This window comes from Melopsittacus undulatus, chromosome 15 (genome assembly GCF_012275295.1).
Source record: "Melopsittacus undulatus isolate bMelUnd1 chromosome 15, bMelUnd1.mat.Z, whole genome shotgun sequence".
Taxonomy (NCBI): Eukaryota; Metazoa; Chordata; class Aves; order Psittaciformes; family Psittaculidae; genus Melopsittacus; species Melopsittacus undulatus.
The window spans coordinates 1,103,721-1,126,132 of NC_047541.1; the positions used below are offsets into that span (position 1 = coordinate 1,103,721).

The 22,412-nt window shown below is 51.0% G+C and overlaps 1 protein-coding gene across 2 annotated transcripts in view; it reads left to right on the top strand.

The window, feature by feature from the left end:
* Positions 1-9,650: 9,650 nt before the first annotated feature.
* SORL1 (sortilin related receptor 1) overlaps positions 9,651-22,412 on the top strand; it is a 34,886-nt gene continuing 22,124 nt past the window's right edge. For both annotated transcript variants that reach the window (XM_034069514.1, XM_034069515.1), the window contains exons 1-17: positions 9,651-9,764; positions 9,846-9,971; positions 10,388-10,549; positions 11,815-11,882; positions 12,185-12,365; positions 13,842-13,943; positions 14,224-14,393; positions 14,543-14,735; positions 14,879-14,996; positions 15,486-15,559; positions 17,210-17,298; positions 17,374-17,552; positions 18,701-18,887; positions 19,914-20,042; positions 20,247-20,332; positions 21,491-21,663; positions 21,830-21,961. In XM_034069514.1, the coding sequence (XP_033925405.1) occupies positions 9,675-9,764; positions 9,846-9,971; positions 10,388-10,549; positions 11,815-11,882; positions 12,185-12,365; positions 13,842-13,943; positions 14,224-14,393; positions 14,543-14,735; positions 14,879-14,996; positions 15,486-15,559; positions 17,210-17,298; positions 17,374-17,552; positions 18,701-18,887; positions 19,914-20,042; positions 20,247-20,332; positions 21,491-21,663; positions 21,830-21,961 (2,259 nt within the window). In that variant the 5' untranslated portion in view covers positions 9,651-9,674. The remainder of the gene's footprint in view (positions 9,765-9,845; positions 9,972-10,387; positions 10,550-11,814; positions 11,883-12,184; positions 12,366-13,841; positions 13,944-14,223; positions 14,394-14,542; positions 14,736-14,878; positions 14,997-15,485; positions 15,560-17,209; positions 17,299-17,373; positions 17,553-18,700; positions 18,888-19,913; positions 20,043-20,246; positions 20,333-21,490; positions 21,664-21,829; positions 21,962-22,412) is intronic.

Here is a 22,412-nt window from a genome sequence, read left to right on the forward strand (position 1 = left end):
TTGAAGCTTCCCCAATAGCATTAGAAATCCCAGGACAGCAGCACTCACCTTCCCAACTCTGCCCAGGCAGAAACTGAGACCTCTGAGAACTATCAGAACCATAACAGGGGGAAAACTGTTACCGTAACCTGGGAAATCATTCAAGCTTTTCCTCTCTCCCCCTGACATCCACCTATGCCTTCATCTTCTATCCAGATGCAGGCACAGCTCTTCATCGCACCCAAACCATCATTCCCAACAGCAAGGACCCAAGCCTATGTTACTGCCTACCAAGCTGTCCCACCAATAGGTCCCTCACTAGCCTCTTCTCGCATCCTTGCAAGGAGCCTGACACTGTGGCACTGCTTTGCAAAGACTACCCACAAAGCATTACTGTTGACCCACAGGATAATCTCCCTGATGCATTTATACCACACACCTTTGGCTATAGGAAACAGACATCTCTCCTGGCTGCTCTTCTTTCCAATGACACATAAGACATAGCAAGGAGCCTCAAGCCAATGCACAGAAGACCATCGCTGCCCCAGTTCCATGACTGTGCAAGGCTGGTGGATGCTTAAAACCAAAGGGGGCTTCCTGGGAACAGAAATTAAACTACCAGAGAAACTGATTAGAAGCTCACCTGGAGAAAGCAGAGGGACCAGCACACTGCTGTGAGCAGGACCTGTGGGAGCAAGCAGCAGACAGCTTCCAGGAGGCTGGAAAGGGTTCCAAACCACAAGCCAAGCAGATCCTGAACACTTAAACCTCAGCCTGGATGCTTGCACAGACAGTCACACCACTTCCCACTGATACTGGAGTGCTTTAGGCCTATGGCTGAGGGGCATGCACTGATGGGGAGGAAAAGTGCATCTTGGCTCTTCTGGGAGGAGGATGGGATGAAAACCTCACGCATCCCCATAGCAGGAAGATGCTGCAATGCTTTTGACGCGTTTTGTTTGCCTTTATTCCATTGACACTCATGCAATTTGCCTCCATCTCTCGTCATTCCGCTTGGCTTCATCCCAGCCGCATCCTTTCCCTGTGCTCGAGTCCCGAGCATCCCCAACTGAGGGCGCAGCGCCCTGTGAGGGGAGGGGACCCCTCGGGGAAGGGGGGGAGCGGCTCCGCTGCCCATTGCACATTCTCTCCGGGCGGCGGCGCGGCGGCTCCGCTCCGCTCCGCCCGGCCCCGGCCGCGGCCCCCGGCGGCTCGAACATGGCGACGCGGAGCAGCGGCGGGGAGCGCCGGGCCGGGCCGTTCCCCCCCCGCTGCCTGCTGCTGCCGGTGCTGCTGCCGGTGCTGGTACCGGTGCTGGTGCTGGCAGCGGACGGGCACCCAGCGCTGCCGCCGCACGCAGACACCGAACCGCAGCCCATCCAGGTGTACGGGCAGGTGAGGCACCGAGGGGATGGGGGCACCGGGCGCGGTACCCACGGGAGGGGAAGCGGCGGTCGCAGCGGGTCCCCCATAGGGATGCTCGGCGGGCGCCGGGTGCGGGTCGTTGCCCCGTTGGAAGCGTGATCCCTGATCACGTCGCTTCCCGTTTCTCCCAGAGCCTTCCCAAAGTAGTGGCACTGCTCAGGTTTGCGGTTTAGGTTCCAGGGTTCCTTTCCAGCCGTAGCTGCCCGGCGGCCAAGGGCATGCGCTAGGGAGATGGGCCAGGTTGTGGTCCCCTCTCTGCTAGTGCTCCGGATGGGAAGCGATTCCCTGCGGCGGGCGGTGGGCAGCGGCTCCTCACCTAGGGATGCTCGTGGTGAGCATCAGTATGCTCCGGAGCTGGGCAGAGGGAGGGGGCTGGGGGAAGAGGCACCGTGACCTTCTCCTTAAGGGCTCCTCCACTGCATTTTTAATCCATCTGCTCCTTGAGAAAGCCGGGGAGAGGACTTGCTCATCAGTAAAAAAAACCCCATAGAAACTGCTATTTCTAAAAGTATCCCTTCTTGGGCTTGATTCATTGGCAAGTTTTGCTGGCAGGACCATAAAGGCTCCCCCTTGTCCTCCCTTTTCCACACAACCATCACTTTAGGGGTGATAAGGAATTATCCTCGAGCTGCCTAGGTGCCTGCTATGGAAAGCTTCAGCCTTAAAGATTCTGCCCGACTTTACCCTCCTTGCTTATGCTGCCTGTGTCCTGAAAGGCTGCTAGAGGGGGGACATGGGGACACCAGCCCACAGAGGAACATCTGCATTTACCTCCTTAGTTAGCACTTTCCCTTCTGGGTGCCCTATGATTTCCCCTTTTTGTTACTTGTAGGATGAGAAAGAGCCGGCCGTGAGGCAGGGCTGGCTCCAGAGCTGCTCGAGGGGCACACAAGGGGCTGGTGCTGCTCCTAAAGCCCTGCTCTCATTCCCTCATTCAAAGGACAGAAAAAGCTGTTCCTCCTTGCCTTGAAAATCTGCTTCGCCTCCTCCTCTACCTCCTCAACATTTGGCTGGGTTTAGCATAACGTAGCTACCCCATTTTAGAACAAACACGGCACTTGTTTCTCAACCACAGCAAGACATTTGTGGCACTTCCCCTTCTGTCTCCCCATGGCTTTCATCTAAGCCACCTGCTCGGGTCAGGTAAAGAGCTGCTTTGGTAGGAGCAGCCCCTGTTGCTTGGTCATATAGCTGCAGCTAAAAGGCAGTGCAGTAACCCTGGTGCTATCCACAACAGAACTAATAGGAAGCAGTTCAACAGTTTGCTACTGTTTAGTCTTTCCTTGTTGCCTTGAGCTTTCAGAGGAGATTTGCCCAGAGAGCAGAGTCACTCTCACTGGTGCATGGCAGATGGCTTCAAGGCTAGTTTATAAACCCTGATCCTTCTGCTGCTTCAGGACAGGATGTACAAGTTTTAAAGCCCAGGTTCTTCATGTCACCAGGAAGAGTTTATTGGCACTAAACAACAGTGCTTTAAATCAGGGTCTGCTTTAATAAGAAGGGACAAGAGGGAGCCTGTGTGTCTTAGCCCCTGTACAGATCTGACCGCATGGAGCTGCTAACACCTAGGAAGCCAGAAAGCTGTGCACATGATGCTGAGGGGTCTCACAAGTTGTCATAAGCACATAATGATCCCCAAGTCCTCTGGTCACTGGCACCAGGAAATCATGCAGTCAAAAAGTGGTACTGTAACAGGGACATCATAAGAAGCAGTGCTTGGACCGAGCATCCTAGTGCTGTGCTACTGCAGTCCCTTATCTGGGACACATCCTGCTCCTGTGCATTTGGCAGGATGTTTGGCCATATGCTATGTGCTGGCTCATGCCCTGAAATTCCCTGCCCTTCTCCAGCTCTTGACTGTAGTCTCAACACAGCCTCATAGGACAGCTTAGAGCCTAGGCAAGCTCTGGGGTGAAGGAAAGCACAGCACAGGAGATCGATGCTGTCTGTCACTACCATGGGTGATGATGCCAGGGGACCAGAGCAAGAGGGAAGGATGCATCACACCAGCCAGAAGCAAGGAGGGGAAGAAAGTCCAAAACCTTGTGGCTCCTCAGGAGCCAAACAGTCTCAGAGCCCTCTTGCCATAGGCACCAAAGACATAAGATTCCTCATCCAGATCCTCACCATAGATCACATCCTTGCTAGCAGGCTTCCACAGCTTGCATGTATGGCAAGACTTTCTGGGACCCTCAATGAATAAGATGACCAGCAGCCTAAAACCCTGTGCCTTTGTAGCTTTACCTCTGCTTGTCTCACTCCAAATGCATCAGCAATCAAGCCACCAAACACAGGATTCCAGATACCATCAGCTTTGAGACAGAGTAGGTTTTGTTCCCTTGCACAGGCCCTGACTTCTATGGGACTCTTAGCGAGTGTTACAGTAGACAGACCGGCACAAAGCAAGCACTCACATGAGACAGGTCTTTTCCAGGCTGTTGCTGACAGCAGAGAAGCATCTCCATGGCAAGACAAATGCTGCCTACACCCCTCAGGTTCAGCAGCACTCCCCAAACCCCTTCCAGCAGCCACAGCACCACACACTGCTCTCCTTTTCCTGTCACAGGGCCCTGAATACCAAGGCTGCAGCTCACCTTCCAGTCCCTTAACAGTCTCCATGCCCTTGCCTATACATCCCTGCTCAGACCTGGATAAGTGTACTTGGCTCCAGGATCTTATATTTCTGGGGCATGTCCTGTAAATCCTGTCCCCTTTTGGGGAAAACCAGCCATAAACCACATCACCTGCAAGGACTTCACTTAATGCAACAGAGAAGGAAAAGAGAAGCAGCCACTTTGGCTGCCTACCTGTGTGCTGGGCTGAAGCATCTTTGATGCCCATAAGGCTGGTGTCCAGTGAGTGTCATGTCATAGCTAGAGCAGGAGGCCAGCCTCTGTCTGCCAGTCCTGAGGGGCAAGGGAGAGAATCACAGTTACAGAGAGCATTTACACTGATGGATTGCAAATACACATGTACAGGTCTAACCTTTATCTGCAGCGAGCCCTTTCCCTCCTTTAGAAAGGGCTTATCTGAAACCTCCCCCAAAACCACACAACTCACTAGAAGCCTTTGCCTTCAACCATGCCAAGATTAAAGGCATCTTATATCTAACCACTGGCTGCTCCTGCAGCAGCCAAGTCACACTCTGGTTTGCTGCTTTGAGGCCTTGAGACTCTCCCCACGCTCCTAATCTGTGTCTGGCCATCACCTCTGTGCCTCCCCATAAGCTGCACCAGCATTACTGCCTGCCCTAACAACCAGCTCATCTCCTTCCCTTCTGGAGTGATCTACTTCATTGCTCTCAAGCTCCTTGTTTCCTGGTGACATCCAAACCTGCCTTCGATGGAAGGGGCAAGAGTGGCCTGGGTGATGTTGGCAAACTACCCTAAAATACTGTGAGCTTATGGTCAGGATAAAGCCTGAGCAGGGAGAGCTGAAGCTTCTCTTCTTCCGAGACCATTAGAACATCCCAGGTAGGGATCCCACCTTAGCTCCCTTCCCTCACAACGTGCAAACCATCAAAGAGCCTTTCTTCTTTCAGAGAAGGAGTGCAGGACAAATGCCATCCAGCAATGTGAATGGACACATCAATCACTGCATTGGAACTGAACCATACTTAATTTTGACCTAGTTTGCCAGCCTGGCAGAGACCTTCCCATGTTAGACTTCAGATGATGGAGGTGCACTGGGTGGTGATGGCAACGTCCTAGCAAAGGGCTGAGGAGGAGACTCCCCAGCCTTTTCATCCTTCCTCATGTTGGCAGATAGCCCTTCCCATCACTGCATCTGCCCCTTTCCCAGCCGCCCTGCAAAGGTTCCCAGCTCCTGGCACTCACTTTTGTGCCTGAGCTTGCCAGGAGAGACAGGTCTTTGGAAGCTACACAATTCCTGCTCCTGGCAGGGTAGCAGCCAGGAGAGTTATTTGTGGGTTTATTCATTGTTTTCCCTTCAGCAGGTTCCTCTCGGATCCTGCTGTTGGACTAAGCAAGCATTGCAGTGTCCCAGGGGCACCGCTTAAGCTTCTGGAGCTGTAAGAACGGGCTCATGGCACGCTTCACCGGCAGCGCTTTAGACCCTTTCTGCTGCTTTCCTCCGTGCCTTAGTTATGGGGAGTGATTTTCAGCAGCACTTACCCAAATTTACCAGGGTAACCTCAATTCTCTGTCATCCCCCAATCTCTGGGACCCTCTGACTGAGGGACCTGCTCATTTCTGGGGTGAACAGGACTCATGCCTCGACCCCATCTCCCCCCTCCTTCCTCCTGAGAAACAAGAGCTAACAGAGAGCTCTATGGCTGCTAGCAGAGAGAAAACAGCCTTGCAAAGCAGATGATTTCAGTATTAACAAAATTAACATGGGCCTGGCACTCTGTGAAATGAGTCACCCGTGTTTCATATCAATGATTTCAGACCCTGGCATTTTCAGTCCAAGCCACAAGCAGCGCTATGGCAGGCACAGCCTGTGTTTTCAAATACCATGGCAGGGCTAGAAGCAGATGCTCGGGAGCAGAGCAGAAGGTACAGTAATGAAGCTTTAGTGGGAGCGTGGCGTGCCGGGAATGCAGCAGCCACCCATGACACTCAACTATCCGTGATGCCAGGCTATTGCGTAAGCCTTGCTGGGGGGGGGGAGCAAAGGAAACTGGGATGCAAAGGCCCAGCACTTGTCCACTGCGGCTTCCAGCGAGCTGGAATGATGAGGAGCCTGGTGAGAGCACCTTTCCTTTTAAAGCCTGTGCTAACCGAGCTGCAGCTTCACTTCTTACTCCTATTGGCAATAGCTTTCTTCAGCCCCATCCTCACTCCCCTGGCTACTGGGTACCAAACGTTAGCTGATTCCTCTTCCACAAGCATCTCCTGACAGACTTCAAGCCAAGATTTGAGTTGCTGGCTAAACTTTGATGGTTCCAACAGCCATTCATCACCACGCAGACGCATTGCTCTGCAATGCCCTCACTTATCAAGCCATAGTAATAACCCATTAACTGCTCAGAAATTTCCTAGGCATTTTTTATAGGCATTCCATCTCCACTTGCATAACCAGGAGAAGAAAACACATAAATGATCCTCAGGTCTCTTTTTTCTGCACACCCCTGATTTTACAGCACTGAGCCTCAGTCCCTATCAGTCGCACTGCGTCACCTCCTGATTAATAGTAAGCGCCTGGGTCGAGCTGTGGTCCAAGTCCTATAGCCAGAACATTAATCCTCAACAGAGCAAACCCATCGACACACACAGTTAGCTTCCAAGCCCACTCAACACCAAGAATAGCCCCCCTAATGCTGTCCCGACACTTGTCGCTGTGCACCGGTGCTAGGCACTGTTACAAGTCACTAGTTTATTTGCTTGCAGTTCATCACAGCTAATGGTGTGTTTTTTGCATGGGGACGTTAATGCTTCCCATGCAGAGCATCTCGACCTCACTGGTGGCTCAAAGGCTCAGATTTAGAGTCCTTCAATGATGGAAGGGCCTGGGATGCAGCCATAAGAACAGCTATAATGAGGTACCCATGCCACAGTCTCTCATCCCCTAGCCTCTACCCTCTGTAGTTCATCAGTGCAAGAGATGAGCCACCCCGATGAGCACTAACCTCTCTAATTCTGGGCATGACCAACTGAAAATGATGTGAGGGGAAGAAGAGCTGGCACTTAGGGACTGCAGGTGCTGAGGAATAGAGGATCAGGGCACTCCCTCCAGCATGGGGTGCTTGAGGAGCTTGGCACTGCACACTATGCAACCAGGTCCACTCACCTACCCATTGTCATCACCTCAGCAGGGCAAGGCTGTACTATTGTCTCAGCAGAGTACCACACATCCAGACAACATTCCCTTTCCCAGCCCAGGTTGGGTTGAGCCACAAGGAAGCCCTTACCTGCTCTGGGGTGTGCTCCATGGGACAGCAGCTCCAGGGGCTGTTTTCTCTCCTCCGTTTTGCAGGGGATTAAGTTATTGGAAGATACTGTTAACAGAAAAAATCAATATATAGGGTGAGCAAAGCTAGCAGCATTAACTACATTAACTAGAGCTACAGCCTCTGCTATGGCTTGGCTCCAGTTCTCCCCTCCTGGACTTCATTTGGCACCTTGCATATTAGGAGGACAAATTAGAATTTCATGCATATTTCATATACTCTTAATCACTTGGCAAAGACCAAAGCACTTCGCCATTAAGGGGAGTTTATGCTAAATGATGTTTCTATTAGGTACCAGCCATTGCCCTTTCATAGGTTAAACCAGTTCCCGAGGAAGGTTTCCTTTGTTAGGTGAGGTAGGGAAGTCTAGAACAGTGGGCTCCTACCAAACAAACCTTATCCCAGCAAGCAGGGCAGGGTTACTCATGTTGGGGATAACCACAGCTTTATTGCAAAGCTATACCACAGAAAGCATCCTGGTCAATGAGGAATCAAGTTCTTTTCACTTGGGGCACAATGCCCCATGTGTCCTTTGCAGGACAGCAAAGACTTGGGGTCATGTTCGTGGCTCCCCTGAGCCATCTGGGTCCCCACAAGGCTCCAATGGGCCACAGCAGGGCTGCTGGCTGTGGTGTCCTGCACCAGGCACAGGCAGACACTAATGTGTGAGGGTCCTAAACCTGACAAACTGCTGCATGAACCCTTCATGGGGCATAAGGGAGACTTACAGCATAAGATATCCTTCTGTTGTCTTCTCTCTCTTTAGTAAAGCACGCTCCAGCAGTCTTCACCTACTCCTAAACCTCCTACTAAGCACAGTCCCCATGTACTCAGTACTGCTCTTTCTTCCTCCCTCCTAACAGGGAACCAAACCTTGCTCAACCTCACTTTGGCCTTTATACAGGGGCTCTGCCCTAGTTAGGCAGCCTGAAGTCATATGGCTAATGAATAAGGAAGCTCAGCTGGCTCCTCCAAGCCCAAACAGGTGCCCCTGGCCTTTGGGATCGACACGAGTGTCCCTGCTCTGAGAAGACATCTCCCTGGGGCTTACCATGTCTTTTAGGCCAGGGGGGAAAAAGCTGTAGAGCTTTATTGCTGAGCTTAAAGCAAGATGTAGGCAGGAGTCTCCTGTGGTTTTCAGGTTCTGAAGCTGTCCTAGTGCTGGGTTTCCTGTAGAGAACAAAAATGCAAAGTGCTACTGAAAGAGAGATGTAGCAGATAACAGATGGGGTTATTCTGCTTTTAAAGGACAGGCGGGTGATTGGAGCTGGGAGCTGCTCTGGATTTCAGACCCGAAGCTGTCTCTATGGGCATCAGCAATTCCTTCTCCGCCCTGTTTCCCTGCATCCTCAAACAGCATCACTGCTTTATTTTCCAGCGGGCACGCAAGGCTACTGCTGGCTTGCTTTGTAGCTGCTGCTGCCTGACCTAAATCTCTGCTGTGTTTGCTATCTGGGTACTACAGCGTGGTTTGCATGGTGGGGGGGTCTCTGGCCGGGCAGGCAGAGTGTAGCTCAGAGGCCTGGAGGTTTGATTAATTCCTCCCCCCTTATATGAACCTATTGCATAAGAGGGATTTGAGGGCTTCTGCTTCACTTGCACCCCTCTCTCTTCCAGAGTAAAGACCTTGCTTTTCCCAAGCATTTTACTTGCCTGTCACTGGTGGAGGTGAAATCAGCCTCTTACCTCGTTGATCCTGGGGTCAGCAGGAGCCATGGGGTACCAGGCCTAAGGAAGGCTTAGTCCTGTATTTTTACAGCTTCCCATGAGCTTAGGAGTCACCAGCCATAGGCTGAGCTGCAGCTGTAGCACTGTGCAGAGGCTCAAGCATTGCACATCTATAGCTGAGCTATGGCCACTGCTTGCACATCCCTGCTTGCTGGTCATGGTTACTACAGGCTTGCCCAGAGGCTCTTACACCCTCAGCTCCTGCCACAGTGATGCTGATACAGCTGCCCCATCAAAAGTGGTCCTTCATAACTGGTGCTGATGCAGCACTGCCAGATACAGTACACACACAGAGGATAGCAGGATCCTGTATGGCTGCATTTGTGTTGGAAACCAGCACGTCCTTCAGGGTACAGAAGAAGTTGCTGCAGAACTGTTTCCCTGTGGCCCTTCACTTATTTAGCCTGGATTAGAAATCACATCTCTGTCCTTGGCTTTAGTTTTCATTCTCACATCTCCCGAATCCTATTTCTATAAAGGGAAAACTAGCATGCATATTCCCAATGCACTCAGGAGAGATGCTGCTTTACGTGGGGCCATGCTCCAACACCACTGTGTGGTATGGAGCTGGGGCTCAGGGTGCCCTTTTCCTTTGGTGTTACAGGTCAGCCTCAACGATTCCCACAATCAGATGGTCGTTCACTGGGCTGGAGAGAAGAGCAACGTGATCGTGGCCTTGGCCAGGGACAGCCTGTCTTTGCTGGGTCCTAAAAACAGTGATGTAAGTAATGCAACCCGGTGCTGCTGTGGGGTTCCTGCTCTGCTGCTGTACCAGGTGTCACTGTGGGGCTTCCCTTTGCAGGTGTACGTGTCTTACGACTATGGGAAGAGCTTCAAGAAGATTTCGGAGAGGTTCAGCTTCAGCACAGGCAACAGCAGCGAGGTGGCCATAGCTCAGTTCTACCACAGCCCAGCTGACAACAAGAGGGTGAGGAGGCTGCAGGGCAGGGACACTTCATTGCCACCAACAGCACAAATGCACGTGGTCCTCGGTGCCATGGTGGCAGTGCCCATAGCAGTATAGCTGCTCCTTGGTATGGGAGGAGTATCTGTAAAGGTATCACAGAGTGGCTGCATCCTTAGCAGCTCGTCCCTATAGGGTGACAAGCAGTGTTGCCATCATTGGTGTTGTTACAGAGCTACAGACACAAATGTTAATTCAGGCTTTATCTATCTACACCAAGGTCACCTTTTTCCTGGCAGGCAAATTCCTTTCTTCCAGAGTTTGCCCTCCCAAAGGCTCCCCCGGGATACGTGCCTATGTTATTGCTAGCCTGAGCTCTGCTCTGAGCTCCTGGAGCCTGACTGCCTGCTCTCCTTCCTTGCTGGTCCCTCTCTTCCCAGTATATCTTCGTGGATGCCTTTGTCCCATACCTCTGGATCACCACTGACTTCTGCAGCACTATCCAGGGGTTCTCGATTCCCTTCAGAGCTGCAGACCTCCTCCTGCACAGCAGGAACCCCAACCTCCTCTTGGGCTTCGACAGGTCTCATCCTAAGAAACAGGTGAGCACTTCTGCTTAGATGGGAGGGCCAGCATCCTGCCTCTATGGCATTCCCCCAGGCCCCATAGTGAGCCAAGAGCCACCCTGCCCTATGCCAACACCGTGTGGGTTCATGCTTTGACTGTGCAGGGTGCCTGATCTCAGACAGGCCAAGACACCCATTTCCTACAGGTCAGTCTGGTTTCTGACCTCTGCAGCAGTGAGTTTGTGGTACCTGTAGCATGGCTTCCTTAAAGATTTCCTCTCCCTTTCCCTTCATTTATTCTGGTCCATCCATGCTGCTCCTGGCTGTATTGATCTCCCCAACTACTGCAGCTGTAACTGGCCACAGAGTGCTGGCACTGAGGCAGGCCTGACCTCTGCAGTATTTCATGTGGGCATGTGGTTTGGCTTTGGGTCTTGCATAACAAATTGCTTCTTGAAAACAAACACTTTCTGTTTTTTCCCCTGGAGCTATTGGGCAAAGATTGTAAATAGTTACAACATCTCCAGATAGACCCAGGCAGCTTAAGCAAAACAAGCATCCCCCAACAGGTGAATGGGGATACATACAGTCTGTAGTGTTTGCAGCCTGGTGGTAGCTGGGTCCATGCTGGGTGCCACTGATCCCTTCCAAGGGGGATGGAGCTGCTAGAAGCAATACCTTCCCCGCTGGACTGGCTGTTGAGGCTGGAGTCTGGCTGCCCATATCCATGTACCTGCGAAACAGAGGCAAAAATCACAGCCTGAGTACCACCACAGTGCTTAGTTTCAGGGACACCTTTAAGGGACAGGATCAGCAGGGGAGCTGATGTGCCTGTGGTTGGGTGTGTTCATTGCTGCTGCTCTCCTTGGTGCAGTGAAAGATGCTATCTCTCCTCCTGACCTTTACCTTACTGATGTTCACAACAGCCTGTCGCTGTGCTTGGGGATGCAACAGCCTCCGAGGGGGAGGAGGCTCTGCCCAGATATTTACCCTTGCTATTGCCCTTCACCAGTACATCACACCAAGTTATTATGTCTGAGTTAGTGTAAAACCAGGTGGGCAACAGACAGTGGGAAATCCTTTGGGTAGGAGGCCATAAGGCAAATTTTGCCTGCTTAGGTTATTCTCCTGAAGCTATAAAGATTGCTGTTGTTCCAGTCAGGAAGTCATCAAAGTAGTTGATGGTTCTGTGATGGACACATGCCCATCCTTCTTTTGCTGCCTGAGACTGAGTCTCCTTAAAGGATTGGGTCTCTTTTGGTTGCCTAGTCCCACTGGCATCTTTCTTTTTGTCACTGCAGCTCTGGAAATCAGATGATTTTGGACAGACCTGGATAATGATTCAGGAACATGTAAAGTCTTTCTCTTGGTACGTATCACACCTGTGTACATATTGATACCTGCCCAGTTCCTGTCTTCTCTTACTCCTCACCTCTTGCCTCATTTGCTGCCCTGTGCAAACCAGGTACCAAACTCAGCAGATGCCCTGCACCGTGAGGACAAGAGGCAGCCAACAACACATGCAGTCAGGGGTGCTCCACATTTACCCTGCTTCTTGCCTGTCCCCAGCCCCATCTCTTAAAAGCATTCCTGCTCCTTGTTACCTGCTGCCTTCTGCATTGCTCTGGGTGCAGAGCTACCACCACCACCACCTCTTGTTGTCCTTTCTAGGGGGGTTGAGCCCTATGACAAGCCAAATACAGTGTACATCGAGCGGCACGAGCCTTCTGGGGCATCCACTGTCATTCGCAGCACTGATTTCTTTCAAAGCCGAGAAAATAAAGAGATAATCCTGGAGGACGTTGAAGACTTCCAGCTCAGGGACAAATACATGTTTGCAACCAAGTCTGTGGTGAGTATCATGCGAGGAACACCACTGAGGGTGACGGTCGGTGCTTTTGGGCAGAACTAGGTCAGCTTGGGAAGTGCTGGGATCCAGGAAAAGCCACAGGATGCCTGGGAAAGCCGGTGAGGAGAAGGGGGATGTGGTGCAGCAGCTCGGTGGTCAGGAGGATGCTTGTCAGAGAGGATTACCATCAAACGTGGGCTAGGTCCATGTAGTCGAATGTGCTCCAGCCTGGAAAGAGAGCTGGATTTCAGTTTGCTTTCCTAAGAAAAGAGGATGGGTGAAAGCTGCCTTTTGGTCCCCCAGCAGCCAGGGCCCCCCTATACCTTTTGCAGCTATAAAGGGCCAGTTTTCTTCTTAGAACACACTAGCATTGCTTTCCTCTCCTGCTGCTGCCATGGAGCCTGTTTTAATGAGCACCCTTTGCCATTTAGGGGTGACTCCTTGCAAAACCACATAGAGTTTCCTACCTTGGCAGGGGATGTGTTTGCAGAGCACTCTCTGTTTCTCAGAAGTCTCTCTTGCAGGTAGCACAGCCTGCAGCTCTTGGGGCCCATCCCCTTGGCATTATGCCTGCTCTGAAGCCTGCTGCGGTTTGCAGGAGATGTTATCTAGGCTTGCTGTTGGTGTTTGGTGAAACACGGGGGGTGGTTGTGTCTATGGAGAAGGCACCAGGCTCACAGGGCAACATCCTGAAAGAGCAGGGTAGGTTTATATAGGGGCCTTTCCAAGCATGAACTGAATCTGGGGGTTCTTTCTGCTTCTGGAAGGCTCAGAGTCACCGTCACGCTTCCTCATACAGCTGTAATCACTGGTGTTACATTAAACAGCATTGAAATCACTTGTATTCCGTGCTCAGGCAAAGACTGATGGGAAACACAGGCACTGGGAGGGAGGCCAGCCTGGCTGCAAACCCCTCATTTGGAAATGACATCCCCAGGTCTGGAATCAGGCACTTGCATCAAGGCTGGGCTGCAATGGGAGCAGTGCAATGGGGAGAGGCCAGGCTGGGTGGCAGAGGTACCCAGGACTTGTGCTCCTTTCCGTGGGAGTTGTGGTTGCTTAGCAATACGGAGCCTGGGAAAAATCAGGCCACTTATTTTTGGAGCCTAAATCTGGGTTTAGGTTCTTACCATTGGCATCCCATACGAAACAGGTTGCCCCCAGCCTGTTACTTTTTTGGCTTCCTGCTGGCGCCTTTCGTTTTGTGCGAATTGCTAAAAATAGGAAGGAAAGGACAAGCTGCTCTGCAGAAAAAGGAGGAATTAAACCCATAAATCCAACCTCCTTACCTCTACCTGAAGACCTTGAGCAGAGCGCTGGTCTCCATCAGTCACAGGCCATGTTTTGCCTGCATGTAAAGAGAGTAGAGACCCATCACACGGAGTGTGGGTCTGCCCCAGTCTGCCTTTTGGCTGCCGTGGGAGATGAAGTGATTTTGGGGGGGAGAGCTGCTCCTAACACATCTCTGCTCTGCCACAGCGTTTGCCAGGCAGCTCGCAGCCGCCTTCGGTCCAGCTCTGGGTTTCCTTCAACCGCAAGCCAATGCGTGTGGCACAGTTCGTAACCAAGCATCCAATTAAGGTAAGTGATGCTTTCCAAGGGGACCTCCTCTTCTCTCCCTCCTGTGCCAAGGATACCCTCAGATGGCAACAGCAGTTCTCTGCCTTTCGCTAGACACTGTAGGAGCTGGACCTCGTATGACCCTGCTTGGGGAAGGGATGGGCTGAGCAGAAATACAAATGGGTGGAGGGAAGGATAATGTTAAGCCAGCTAAAAGGAAGCACTAAACCAGCCTGTACGTAAACCCTGCTTGTATGCCCACATGTATGAAGCCTGCTCACCTGTCATTTACATCCCTAAGGAATATTACATTGCTGATGCCTCGGAGGACCAGGTGTTTGTGTGTGTCAGCCACGATAACAACCGTACCAACCTCTACATCTCAGAGGCAGAAGGCCTGAAGTTCTCCTTGTCTTTAGAAAACGTGCTCTACTACAGCCCGGGAGGAGCTGGAAGTGACACCTTAGTCAGGTAGTGCTGGATGTGTCTAATGGGAATATCAGACATAATCACTGTAGTGGTTGATCAACGCATTGCCCTATCTCCAGGCTTGATTGTCTCCCACTCCCCAGACCAGGGAGGCTGTGATTCACTGATCCCACCTTTGCATTCCCTCACAGGTACTTTGCCAACGAGCCCTTTGCAGACTTCCATCGTGTGGAAGGCGTGCGGGGTGTCTACATCGCCACCCTGATCAACGGCTCCTTCAGCGAGGAGAACATGCGCTCCGTCATCACCTTTGACAAAGGGGGGACCTGGGAGCTGCTGCAGCCCCCAGCGCAGACACGCTATGGGGAGCAGATAGACTGTGAGGTAGTGAGAGCAGGGAGAAGCATCCTCCGAAAGAGGCTGGAATGCAATCCTATGGGAGAGCATCCCTCCAAGTGGAGACAGGCAGACTCGCTGGGACGAGGGCACAGGATGGAGGGTTAATGAACTGTGTTTTCCCTTTCCAGTTCTCCCAGGGCTGCTCTCTGCACCTAGCCCAGCGCCTGAGCCAGCTGCTGAATTTCCAGCTGCGCAGGATGCCCATTCTGTCCAAGGAGTCAGCACCAGGACTGATCATCGCCACCGGTACTGCAGCCATGCAGGGGCTTGGGGCACATTGTTGTCAGGGCATGAGGAACCTGACAGCATCTAGTTTGTATCTGCAGGTTACCAAAGTGCATTCTGCTGTCCTTCCTCTGCTGCAGTCCCTGTGAATATGGCATGTACATTTTACTGCAGCATGGTGACATCAGAAACCTTGTCTGCTTCATTCTGATCCTCTTTCCTGCCACTGTTCACATGAAGTGTGTCTTGAACACACAGAAATTCCTGTTTGCCTCTCTGTTACTGACGAAGACACTTAAACATCTTGTTTGATGGTATTTATAGCCATAGCTTTTTGCCCAGATGCTTTCAAAACTTGTAATAGTCTTCAACATATTTGCTTTTTGAAAGGATTAATTTATAGTGTGAAAAATCAGCTCTCCAATCAGATAAAAATAGCTTAGAGGTGTCTGGCTTCATTTTAAGCAATCACTTCGCATGCCTCAAGAATGATTTCTCCCATTATCCTAGGTTCCATTGGCAAGAGCATGGCAAAGAAAACCAACGTCTATGTCTCAAGCAGTGCTGGAGCAAGGTGGAGAGAGGTAAGGATGTTCTTTTGCTTGCTGGCCCAGCCAAGGCAGTGGTGTAGCAGGTAGGATGGTGGCAGCAATATAGATAAGTGATGTGCAGCTCTTGGGCGTTAAAGGCGACCTCCACATACATGTCCAAGAGCTGTAGCTGGAAGGTGCTGAATGTCCCTTGAAACCAAGGCATAAAGGTCTTTAGGTGGAGGACCAGGCATGGGCTGGCATGGAGGTGAAGCTCTCAGTCCTCTTGGTGAAGGTGGTGTGTTCAAACGCAGGAGAGAGCTCTCTAGTTCTTCTTTTCAGCTGGCAGGATTTACCCTCAGCACAGGTCATCTGTCCCCTTTGAGACAGGGCTGACAGCCAGGGCTTGGGATGGGAGCGTGTCTGGAGACACCTTCCAGAACAATGGGATGTTGCTGTCTGTTCACAGGGAGGTTGCTGTTTACTAAGTGGGTGTTCTGGTCTGCGGCAGTACTTGTGGTCTGCCTGTGCATTCTGCAGCCAGTGTAACGTGGTATTCCAACATCTGCAAGCCATTTAAATCTGTGAATTAAGCGGCCTCCTTTTCCTCTTCCAAGTGCTGCGCGGTCTGGGATGAGGACTGGGCAGCAGCAGTGGGGACACCCCACAGCTCTTGACTGCTGCCAAAGCCAACCATGGGCCAGAGGCTGGCCCTGGGTGGGAGCTGCCACCTCTGAAAGCAATGGGACCTGTTGCTTATCCCTATGGGAGCCTTGAGGCAACACAGGAGCGCTCATGGCTAGGGATGGGCATCAGGAAGCAGAGACTTTGAGGTGCTTCAAGGCAGGTTTGTGCTGGAGTGCAATTAACAGCTCCTGAGTTACTCAGGCCCTTTGTATCAGGAGCAGAGGTGCAGAACACCACTCAGCAGTGTCATTCCTGAGCTGAGAAGCGGTAACACAACTCCCCCCTGTTGGCTTTGGCAAGCAGCAGGCTGGGAGGCTCAGTGCTCTCCAGATCGCTGCTATGATCTCACAGCATAGAAAGAAACAATATACTCTGTGCCCTGCCTAAGAACGTCCCCAAGTGTGTTCTGTGAGCAGATTCAGGCACGTACATGCTTCCTATTTTCACCCTCAACTGCATTGAGCTCCTCAGATAGGAAAGGAAAGGTGAGTTTTTGTGTTGGTGGTCACTAAAAGCTGTAGGTGATCATGAAATACAAGTCCCTTTCTGTGGGGTGGGTGTATAAGCTATCTCCAGAGCTTGTTTCTGCATGCCATGTCCCCACTTTAAGCATTCAAAACACCTTACAGCCTAAGAACCAACACGTACCTGCAGCCCCAGGAAGGTGGCCAGTCCTCCTGAGTGTCAGGAAAGCCAGGTAGACATGACCTGCAGACTAAGGGGGGAGCAGTGGGCTCTGGTTTGATGTAATGGTACTTTTTCCAGTGTTTCTTTCCCTGCATAAAGCACAATGCTGCTCCTAAACACATTTAGGGAAATGGGGCTGGCTGCTGTTAACTACAAGTGTCAGCACATAAACACTTGGATCTGGTGCTTTCAGATACTTGGCTCAACCCAGGCAACCCCAAACGTCAGCTTGGGTCAGGCAGTACTCCTGTCAAAGCATGCTTTCCATCCAAGCTTCTCCCTTAACTCAGCACAGCTCTGATGCACTCCTTGTCTGTGTTTCTCTTCCAGGCACTGTCTGGACCCCACTATTACACCTGGGGTGACCATGGTGGCATTCTTGTGGCCATTGCTCAAGGCACCGAGACCAACCAGCTCAAGTGAGTAGGGGGCAGACAGCGCCCTGTGGCCAGCAGAACCTGTTCCTAGCACCATTCCCAATCCTCTTTCTCCAGGTACAGCACAAACGAAGGGGAAACCTGGAAAGTGTTCACTTTCTCAGAGAAGCCAGTGTTTGTGTATGGACTGCTCACTGAGCCTGGGGAGAAAAGCACCATATTCACCATCTTTGGCTCATACAAAGAGAATGGCCACAGCTGGTTGATACTGCAGATCAACACCACTGATGTGCTGGGTAAGGGGACGGTGACAGAGCCATCACTGACACTGGTTCTGTCAGTATCCACCCTGTAGCTTTGCAGGTTACACACACTAATAAGCTCTCACCAGAAACCAGCCAGTCCCACACTGCACAAGCTGTGCCCAGCACCCCTGTGGGTTCAAGAGAGCTCTTGACATACCCTTTCTGGGGGGCTGAGATTGAGGAGGGGGCATAGGAAAGGCTTTCAGAAGCCCAAAGCAACCTAGGGACCTCAGGCTCTGAACCAAACTGCTCCATCACCTAGGGATCATGCATTCCCACTGATGGGTGCCTAAATGCAAGCAGGGTGCAGAAACACCTTTGTTGCTCTTCCCCTCTATTCTGGTTTCCAGAAAAGACCCCAGTGAAGTGCCCTGAAGTCCCATTAGCAGCAGACCAGCCCCACTTTGCTGGCTGTGCCATGGGAGGCAGGGGATAAAGGGTATCTCCTGTGGAGGCCATCTGGGTGTCTGTCCCTCATACCTTGCGTCCACACAGACATGACTGCTGAAGGCATTCAGTGTCCCTGTGCTCTTCCCCATCCCTTCCATCCTCACTGAGCACTTTGTTGGAGAGGAAAGGGGGAAAAAAAGAGAAAGAATCCTTCTGAAGGCTTGTAGCTATGAATGTTTTATAACCCATTTCAGCTTTGATTGCAAGGCAGCATTTTAATCAAAGAGCAGTTAAACCCTGCAGAGGAATTTCCCCAACTACAATTTATAACCAATTCCCTTGATGTTTTGTTAGAAATGGATCTGTTTGGTAACCAGAATGACTCCATTTAAATGAGGCATCACAAATTCACTGTCACCGTGATGGAGCTGCCTGTTGCCTCCTGTCACTGAGTGCTGCTGCATGCTCTGAGCTGAAATGCTTCCTGCTTTGCCTTCTCTTTGGGCCAGGGCTAGAGCCATGCAGCTGGGGGGGAGCCACTTGTTTTGTGCCAGAGGAGGGAAGGGACAAGGGGCACTATTGCAGTGCATGGCTGGGTGCCAGTGTGCCTGCTCTCACTTCCAGCATCCTCACTGGGCACCCACCACCAGCAGTGCTGAGGGACATCTGCCGCTCTCTTGCCTTTAAACCCTTGGTCTGGGGAACAAGGACTGTTCCTCTCTTTACTCTACCCTTGCTGCTTCTCTTAGGGGTCCCTTGCACAGAGAATGACTACAAACTGTGGTCACCCTCCGACGAGCGAGGCAATGAATGCTTACTGGGGCATAAGACTGTCTTCAAAAGGAGGACTCCTCATGCGACCTGTTTCAATGGGGAAGATTTTGACAGGCCTGTCATGGTCTCCAACTGCTCTTGTACAAGGGAAGACTTTGAATGGTAAATACCAATTAATTTCTTTTAGTTTGGATTGGAAGTTTGAGATAAATACCTGTGACCAATGGCTCAAAGTGAACAAACATCCAATTTATTGAGCTCTATGTATTGCTGCTTGATTTTAAGCACAGAGGAAACTAAATAGACTGAAAACATCCTTTCATTAATAACAGGCATAAGACTTAATTAATGTCTTTAGAACCTTTCAGGAGCCTCTGAAAGGCTCCATAGAAGAGGAAGGCATTGTTAATCCATCACCTTTCAAATGATGGCAGACAATTTCCCATCACATAGAGAGATCATCCACCAAAAAGCTTAGGGACCCTTTAGCCACAGGGATGCAACTGGACCTGCTCTATCATGGTATCTGCAACTTGCACATTACTGACCCTGCACAACTGTCAGGATTAGGAACCACGCTCTGGCCATCTGATGCAAAGGTTTGGGGTTAGAAAGTGAACTGCTGTTCAGGGACTGACTGCTCGAGTGCCTGGTACACACAGATAAGGACAGGGGTCCAGCTCTGCCTGTCCGATGCTGAGGCAGAGACTGAGTCCAGCTCATCATGAGCAGACTGAGAATAGGACTTGTAGGATCTAATTGCTGCCTCAGCATCACAGCCCTGGACTCCATGTAAAATGAGATTGACACAACCTCTTCCACAGTGTTTTCCAAAGAACGAATCACACTGCAACTCCCATTCTACCAACAGGAAAACCAAGAGACAGCAGTGAGCTAAGCCAGCTAGCAGAACTGGGGCTTGCAGCCAGGCTTTCAGGGCACACTGGCTCACTTGTGCCTTGCTGCCTCACCTGCCTACTTTGGGCAAGCTTACATCCAAAATGCTCTTGAAGCTCCCTGGAGACAGAAGCTGTGTGATATTATTATGCAGCCAAATACTGATAATAATGGATTTCTGAGATGCTTTGGGTCCTTTAAACTTCTATGCAAAAATAGAACAGAGCAATAGTGTAACACAGCTGAGTTTTTGCCTTCCATCCATCCTTCCTTACACCTTTCTTCTTGCAGTGATTTTGGCTTTAAACTGAGTGATGACTTATCATTAGAAGTCTGTGTCCCTGACCCTGAATTTGCTGGTAAACCATATGATCCACCAGTCCCTTGCCCTGTTGGCTCAACTTACAAGAGGACTCGAGGGTATGTATTTGACTTGGGAGAGGATTTATCCTCTTGGTGATTAAAAAACCCCAAATGACTGCAAAACCCACACACAAACACCCCATAAGTGGCAGTAAACAAATTGCATGTTTAGACATACACTGCAGTGAAGCACCACTGCTTATTCTAGCTGCACTTACAATAGCTTCCATGAAATAAACTGCATGACTGTGTATGTTGCAGCTATCGAAAGATCTCTGGGGACACTTGTACAGGTGGAGACATTGAGTCACGGCTCGAAGGGGAGCTGGTACCATGCCCCTTAGCTGGTGAGTACGTACAGGACTGCTTTGTGCCCACCAAACTTCACCTCTCTCCCTATTTTCTCCTCTCAAAGCACTGGAACAGCCTCCTGCCCCTGTTCTGCCAACGTTATTTGCATTCTGCTCATTACAGCTTTAATTTAATCTGCCGTCATGAGCTGTGTGATTAGCATGCTGCAGCACAGCAGCTCAAGAGCGAGCCTGACACAAGGAAGAGGCTTGTGTAAGGTGCTCACAGACCCACCAGCGTGAGGTTTCCCTGTGTCATCCTAACATGGTTCAGGGTGCAGAAGATATTCCAGATGCAAAACAGCGCAGCAGGTGCCTGGGGCAGCATCCCCTCTGCTGGGATTCATGCCAATGCTATGCTTAGTTTTGCTCCTCGTGCAGAGCCTGACACGTTATTCACCCCTCTGAGCCCTCTTGAGCTATTTGGAGAGCTGTGTTAGTCATGCTGAGAAGGGCCCTGCTGACTGAAAAGTAAACCTGCAGTCCCCACTGGGCTGGGCTTTGAAGTGCCGTGTTCCCAGAGTATTTGCTGATCGTCTTCAGATACGTGTTGGCTCGCACCATGGTAACACTTTCATGTACCGTGTCTGTTTCATATCTCCCTATTATCTCATTAGGGATGCTCAGCCAGAGTTACTTACTGACATTAGCTTTACTCATTAAGAGCATTACTGGCCTTTACCCGTAGTGTGCTAATGCCCGGGAGACTTTGTCCCAGACCAGGATCCCATTACACTGGATTCGGCGCAATACAGAAACAAACCCCACTCTGGGATACCAACTGCAGTGCCCATGTCCCCCAGGACTTGCAGATTTCCATCACTGCCACCTTTTTATGAGGTTTTTGAGGAACAGGAGATCAGTATTTAGTTTCCAATTGGCAGAACACTAACGTGGGAAGGAAGGGTCATGGCACATTTTGCAGTGCTCAGCTCCTCCTGGAACAAACAATGGCTGCAGTGTGCTCCTGGGCACACACAGGACCTGCACAAGGCTATTAGTGTGTTCTCATTAACCTAATCCCACTGAGACAAAGGTCCTTTGCCTTCCTTGCACTGAGGTGCTAAAACAAGCACCAGGAGTACCACAAAATACCTATTTGCCCCTTGAGTAGCCTAAAATGGCCCCTAAATACAGCACCCTGTGTTCTTGCAGAGGAGAACGAGTTCATTCTCTACGCCACCCGCTACTCCATCCATCGCTATGACCTTGCCTCTGGTGTGAGCGAGGAGCTGCCCCTGGCTGGGCTACGAGGGGCGGTCGCCCTGGACTTTGACTACGACCACAACTGCTTGTACTGGGCTGATGTCACTCTTGACATTATACAGGTGAGGTGGGGAGTGCTGGCCACACATGGCATCGCCTGCTTGCACCATCCACGCCCTGGAATACCAATGTTTATCATGGGTACTCCTCCCTCCGAGCTGTCTGTTAATGCCTGTGCTCATGAGCAAGTTCCTCATCTGCTTTTCTGATCTATTCCTTTCTTTGCAGCGTCTTTGTCTCAACGGCAGCTCCGGACAAGAAATAATCATAAGCACTGGGCTGGAAACAGTGGAAGCGTTGGCCTTTGAACCTCTCAGTCAATTGCTGTACTGGGTCAATGCTGGGATTCCCAAAATTGAGGTACAGCTACACTCACCGGGCTACACTGATGTGTCAGTGCATCTTTGAGGTGCCTGAGCTATAAGTTGGCTGCTGCCCTGAAATCTTATTGCTGATGGGACATTATTGAACACTGACCCACATGCCACTTCATTGGATGTAAACACAAACAGGCTATGACAACATTCAGCCCTGTGCACTTAAATGAGGTCAGTTTGTGAGGCTGAATCGCACAGCAGAAACAGGAGAAAAAGCAACATCCTTGTGCAGTGTACACAGCCACCGCAGGGCACACAGAGTGCTCACTCAAGTCACATAGAAACATCCGTAAATGCATGGATCTACCCTCTTTTATTACCTCAGGAGCTGCTTCCTGTGCCCACAGCAGCTGTTTTATTAGGGAGCAGTGATTACCTACCATAGATTGCATGTAACTAACCAGTACAACTGCTCCCCATACTGCCTGCACTAA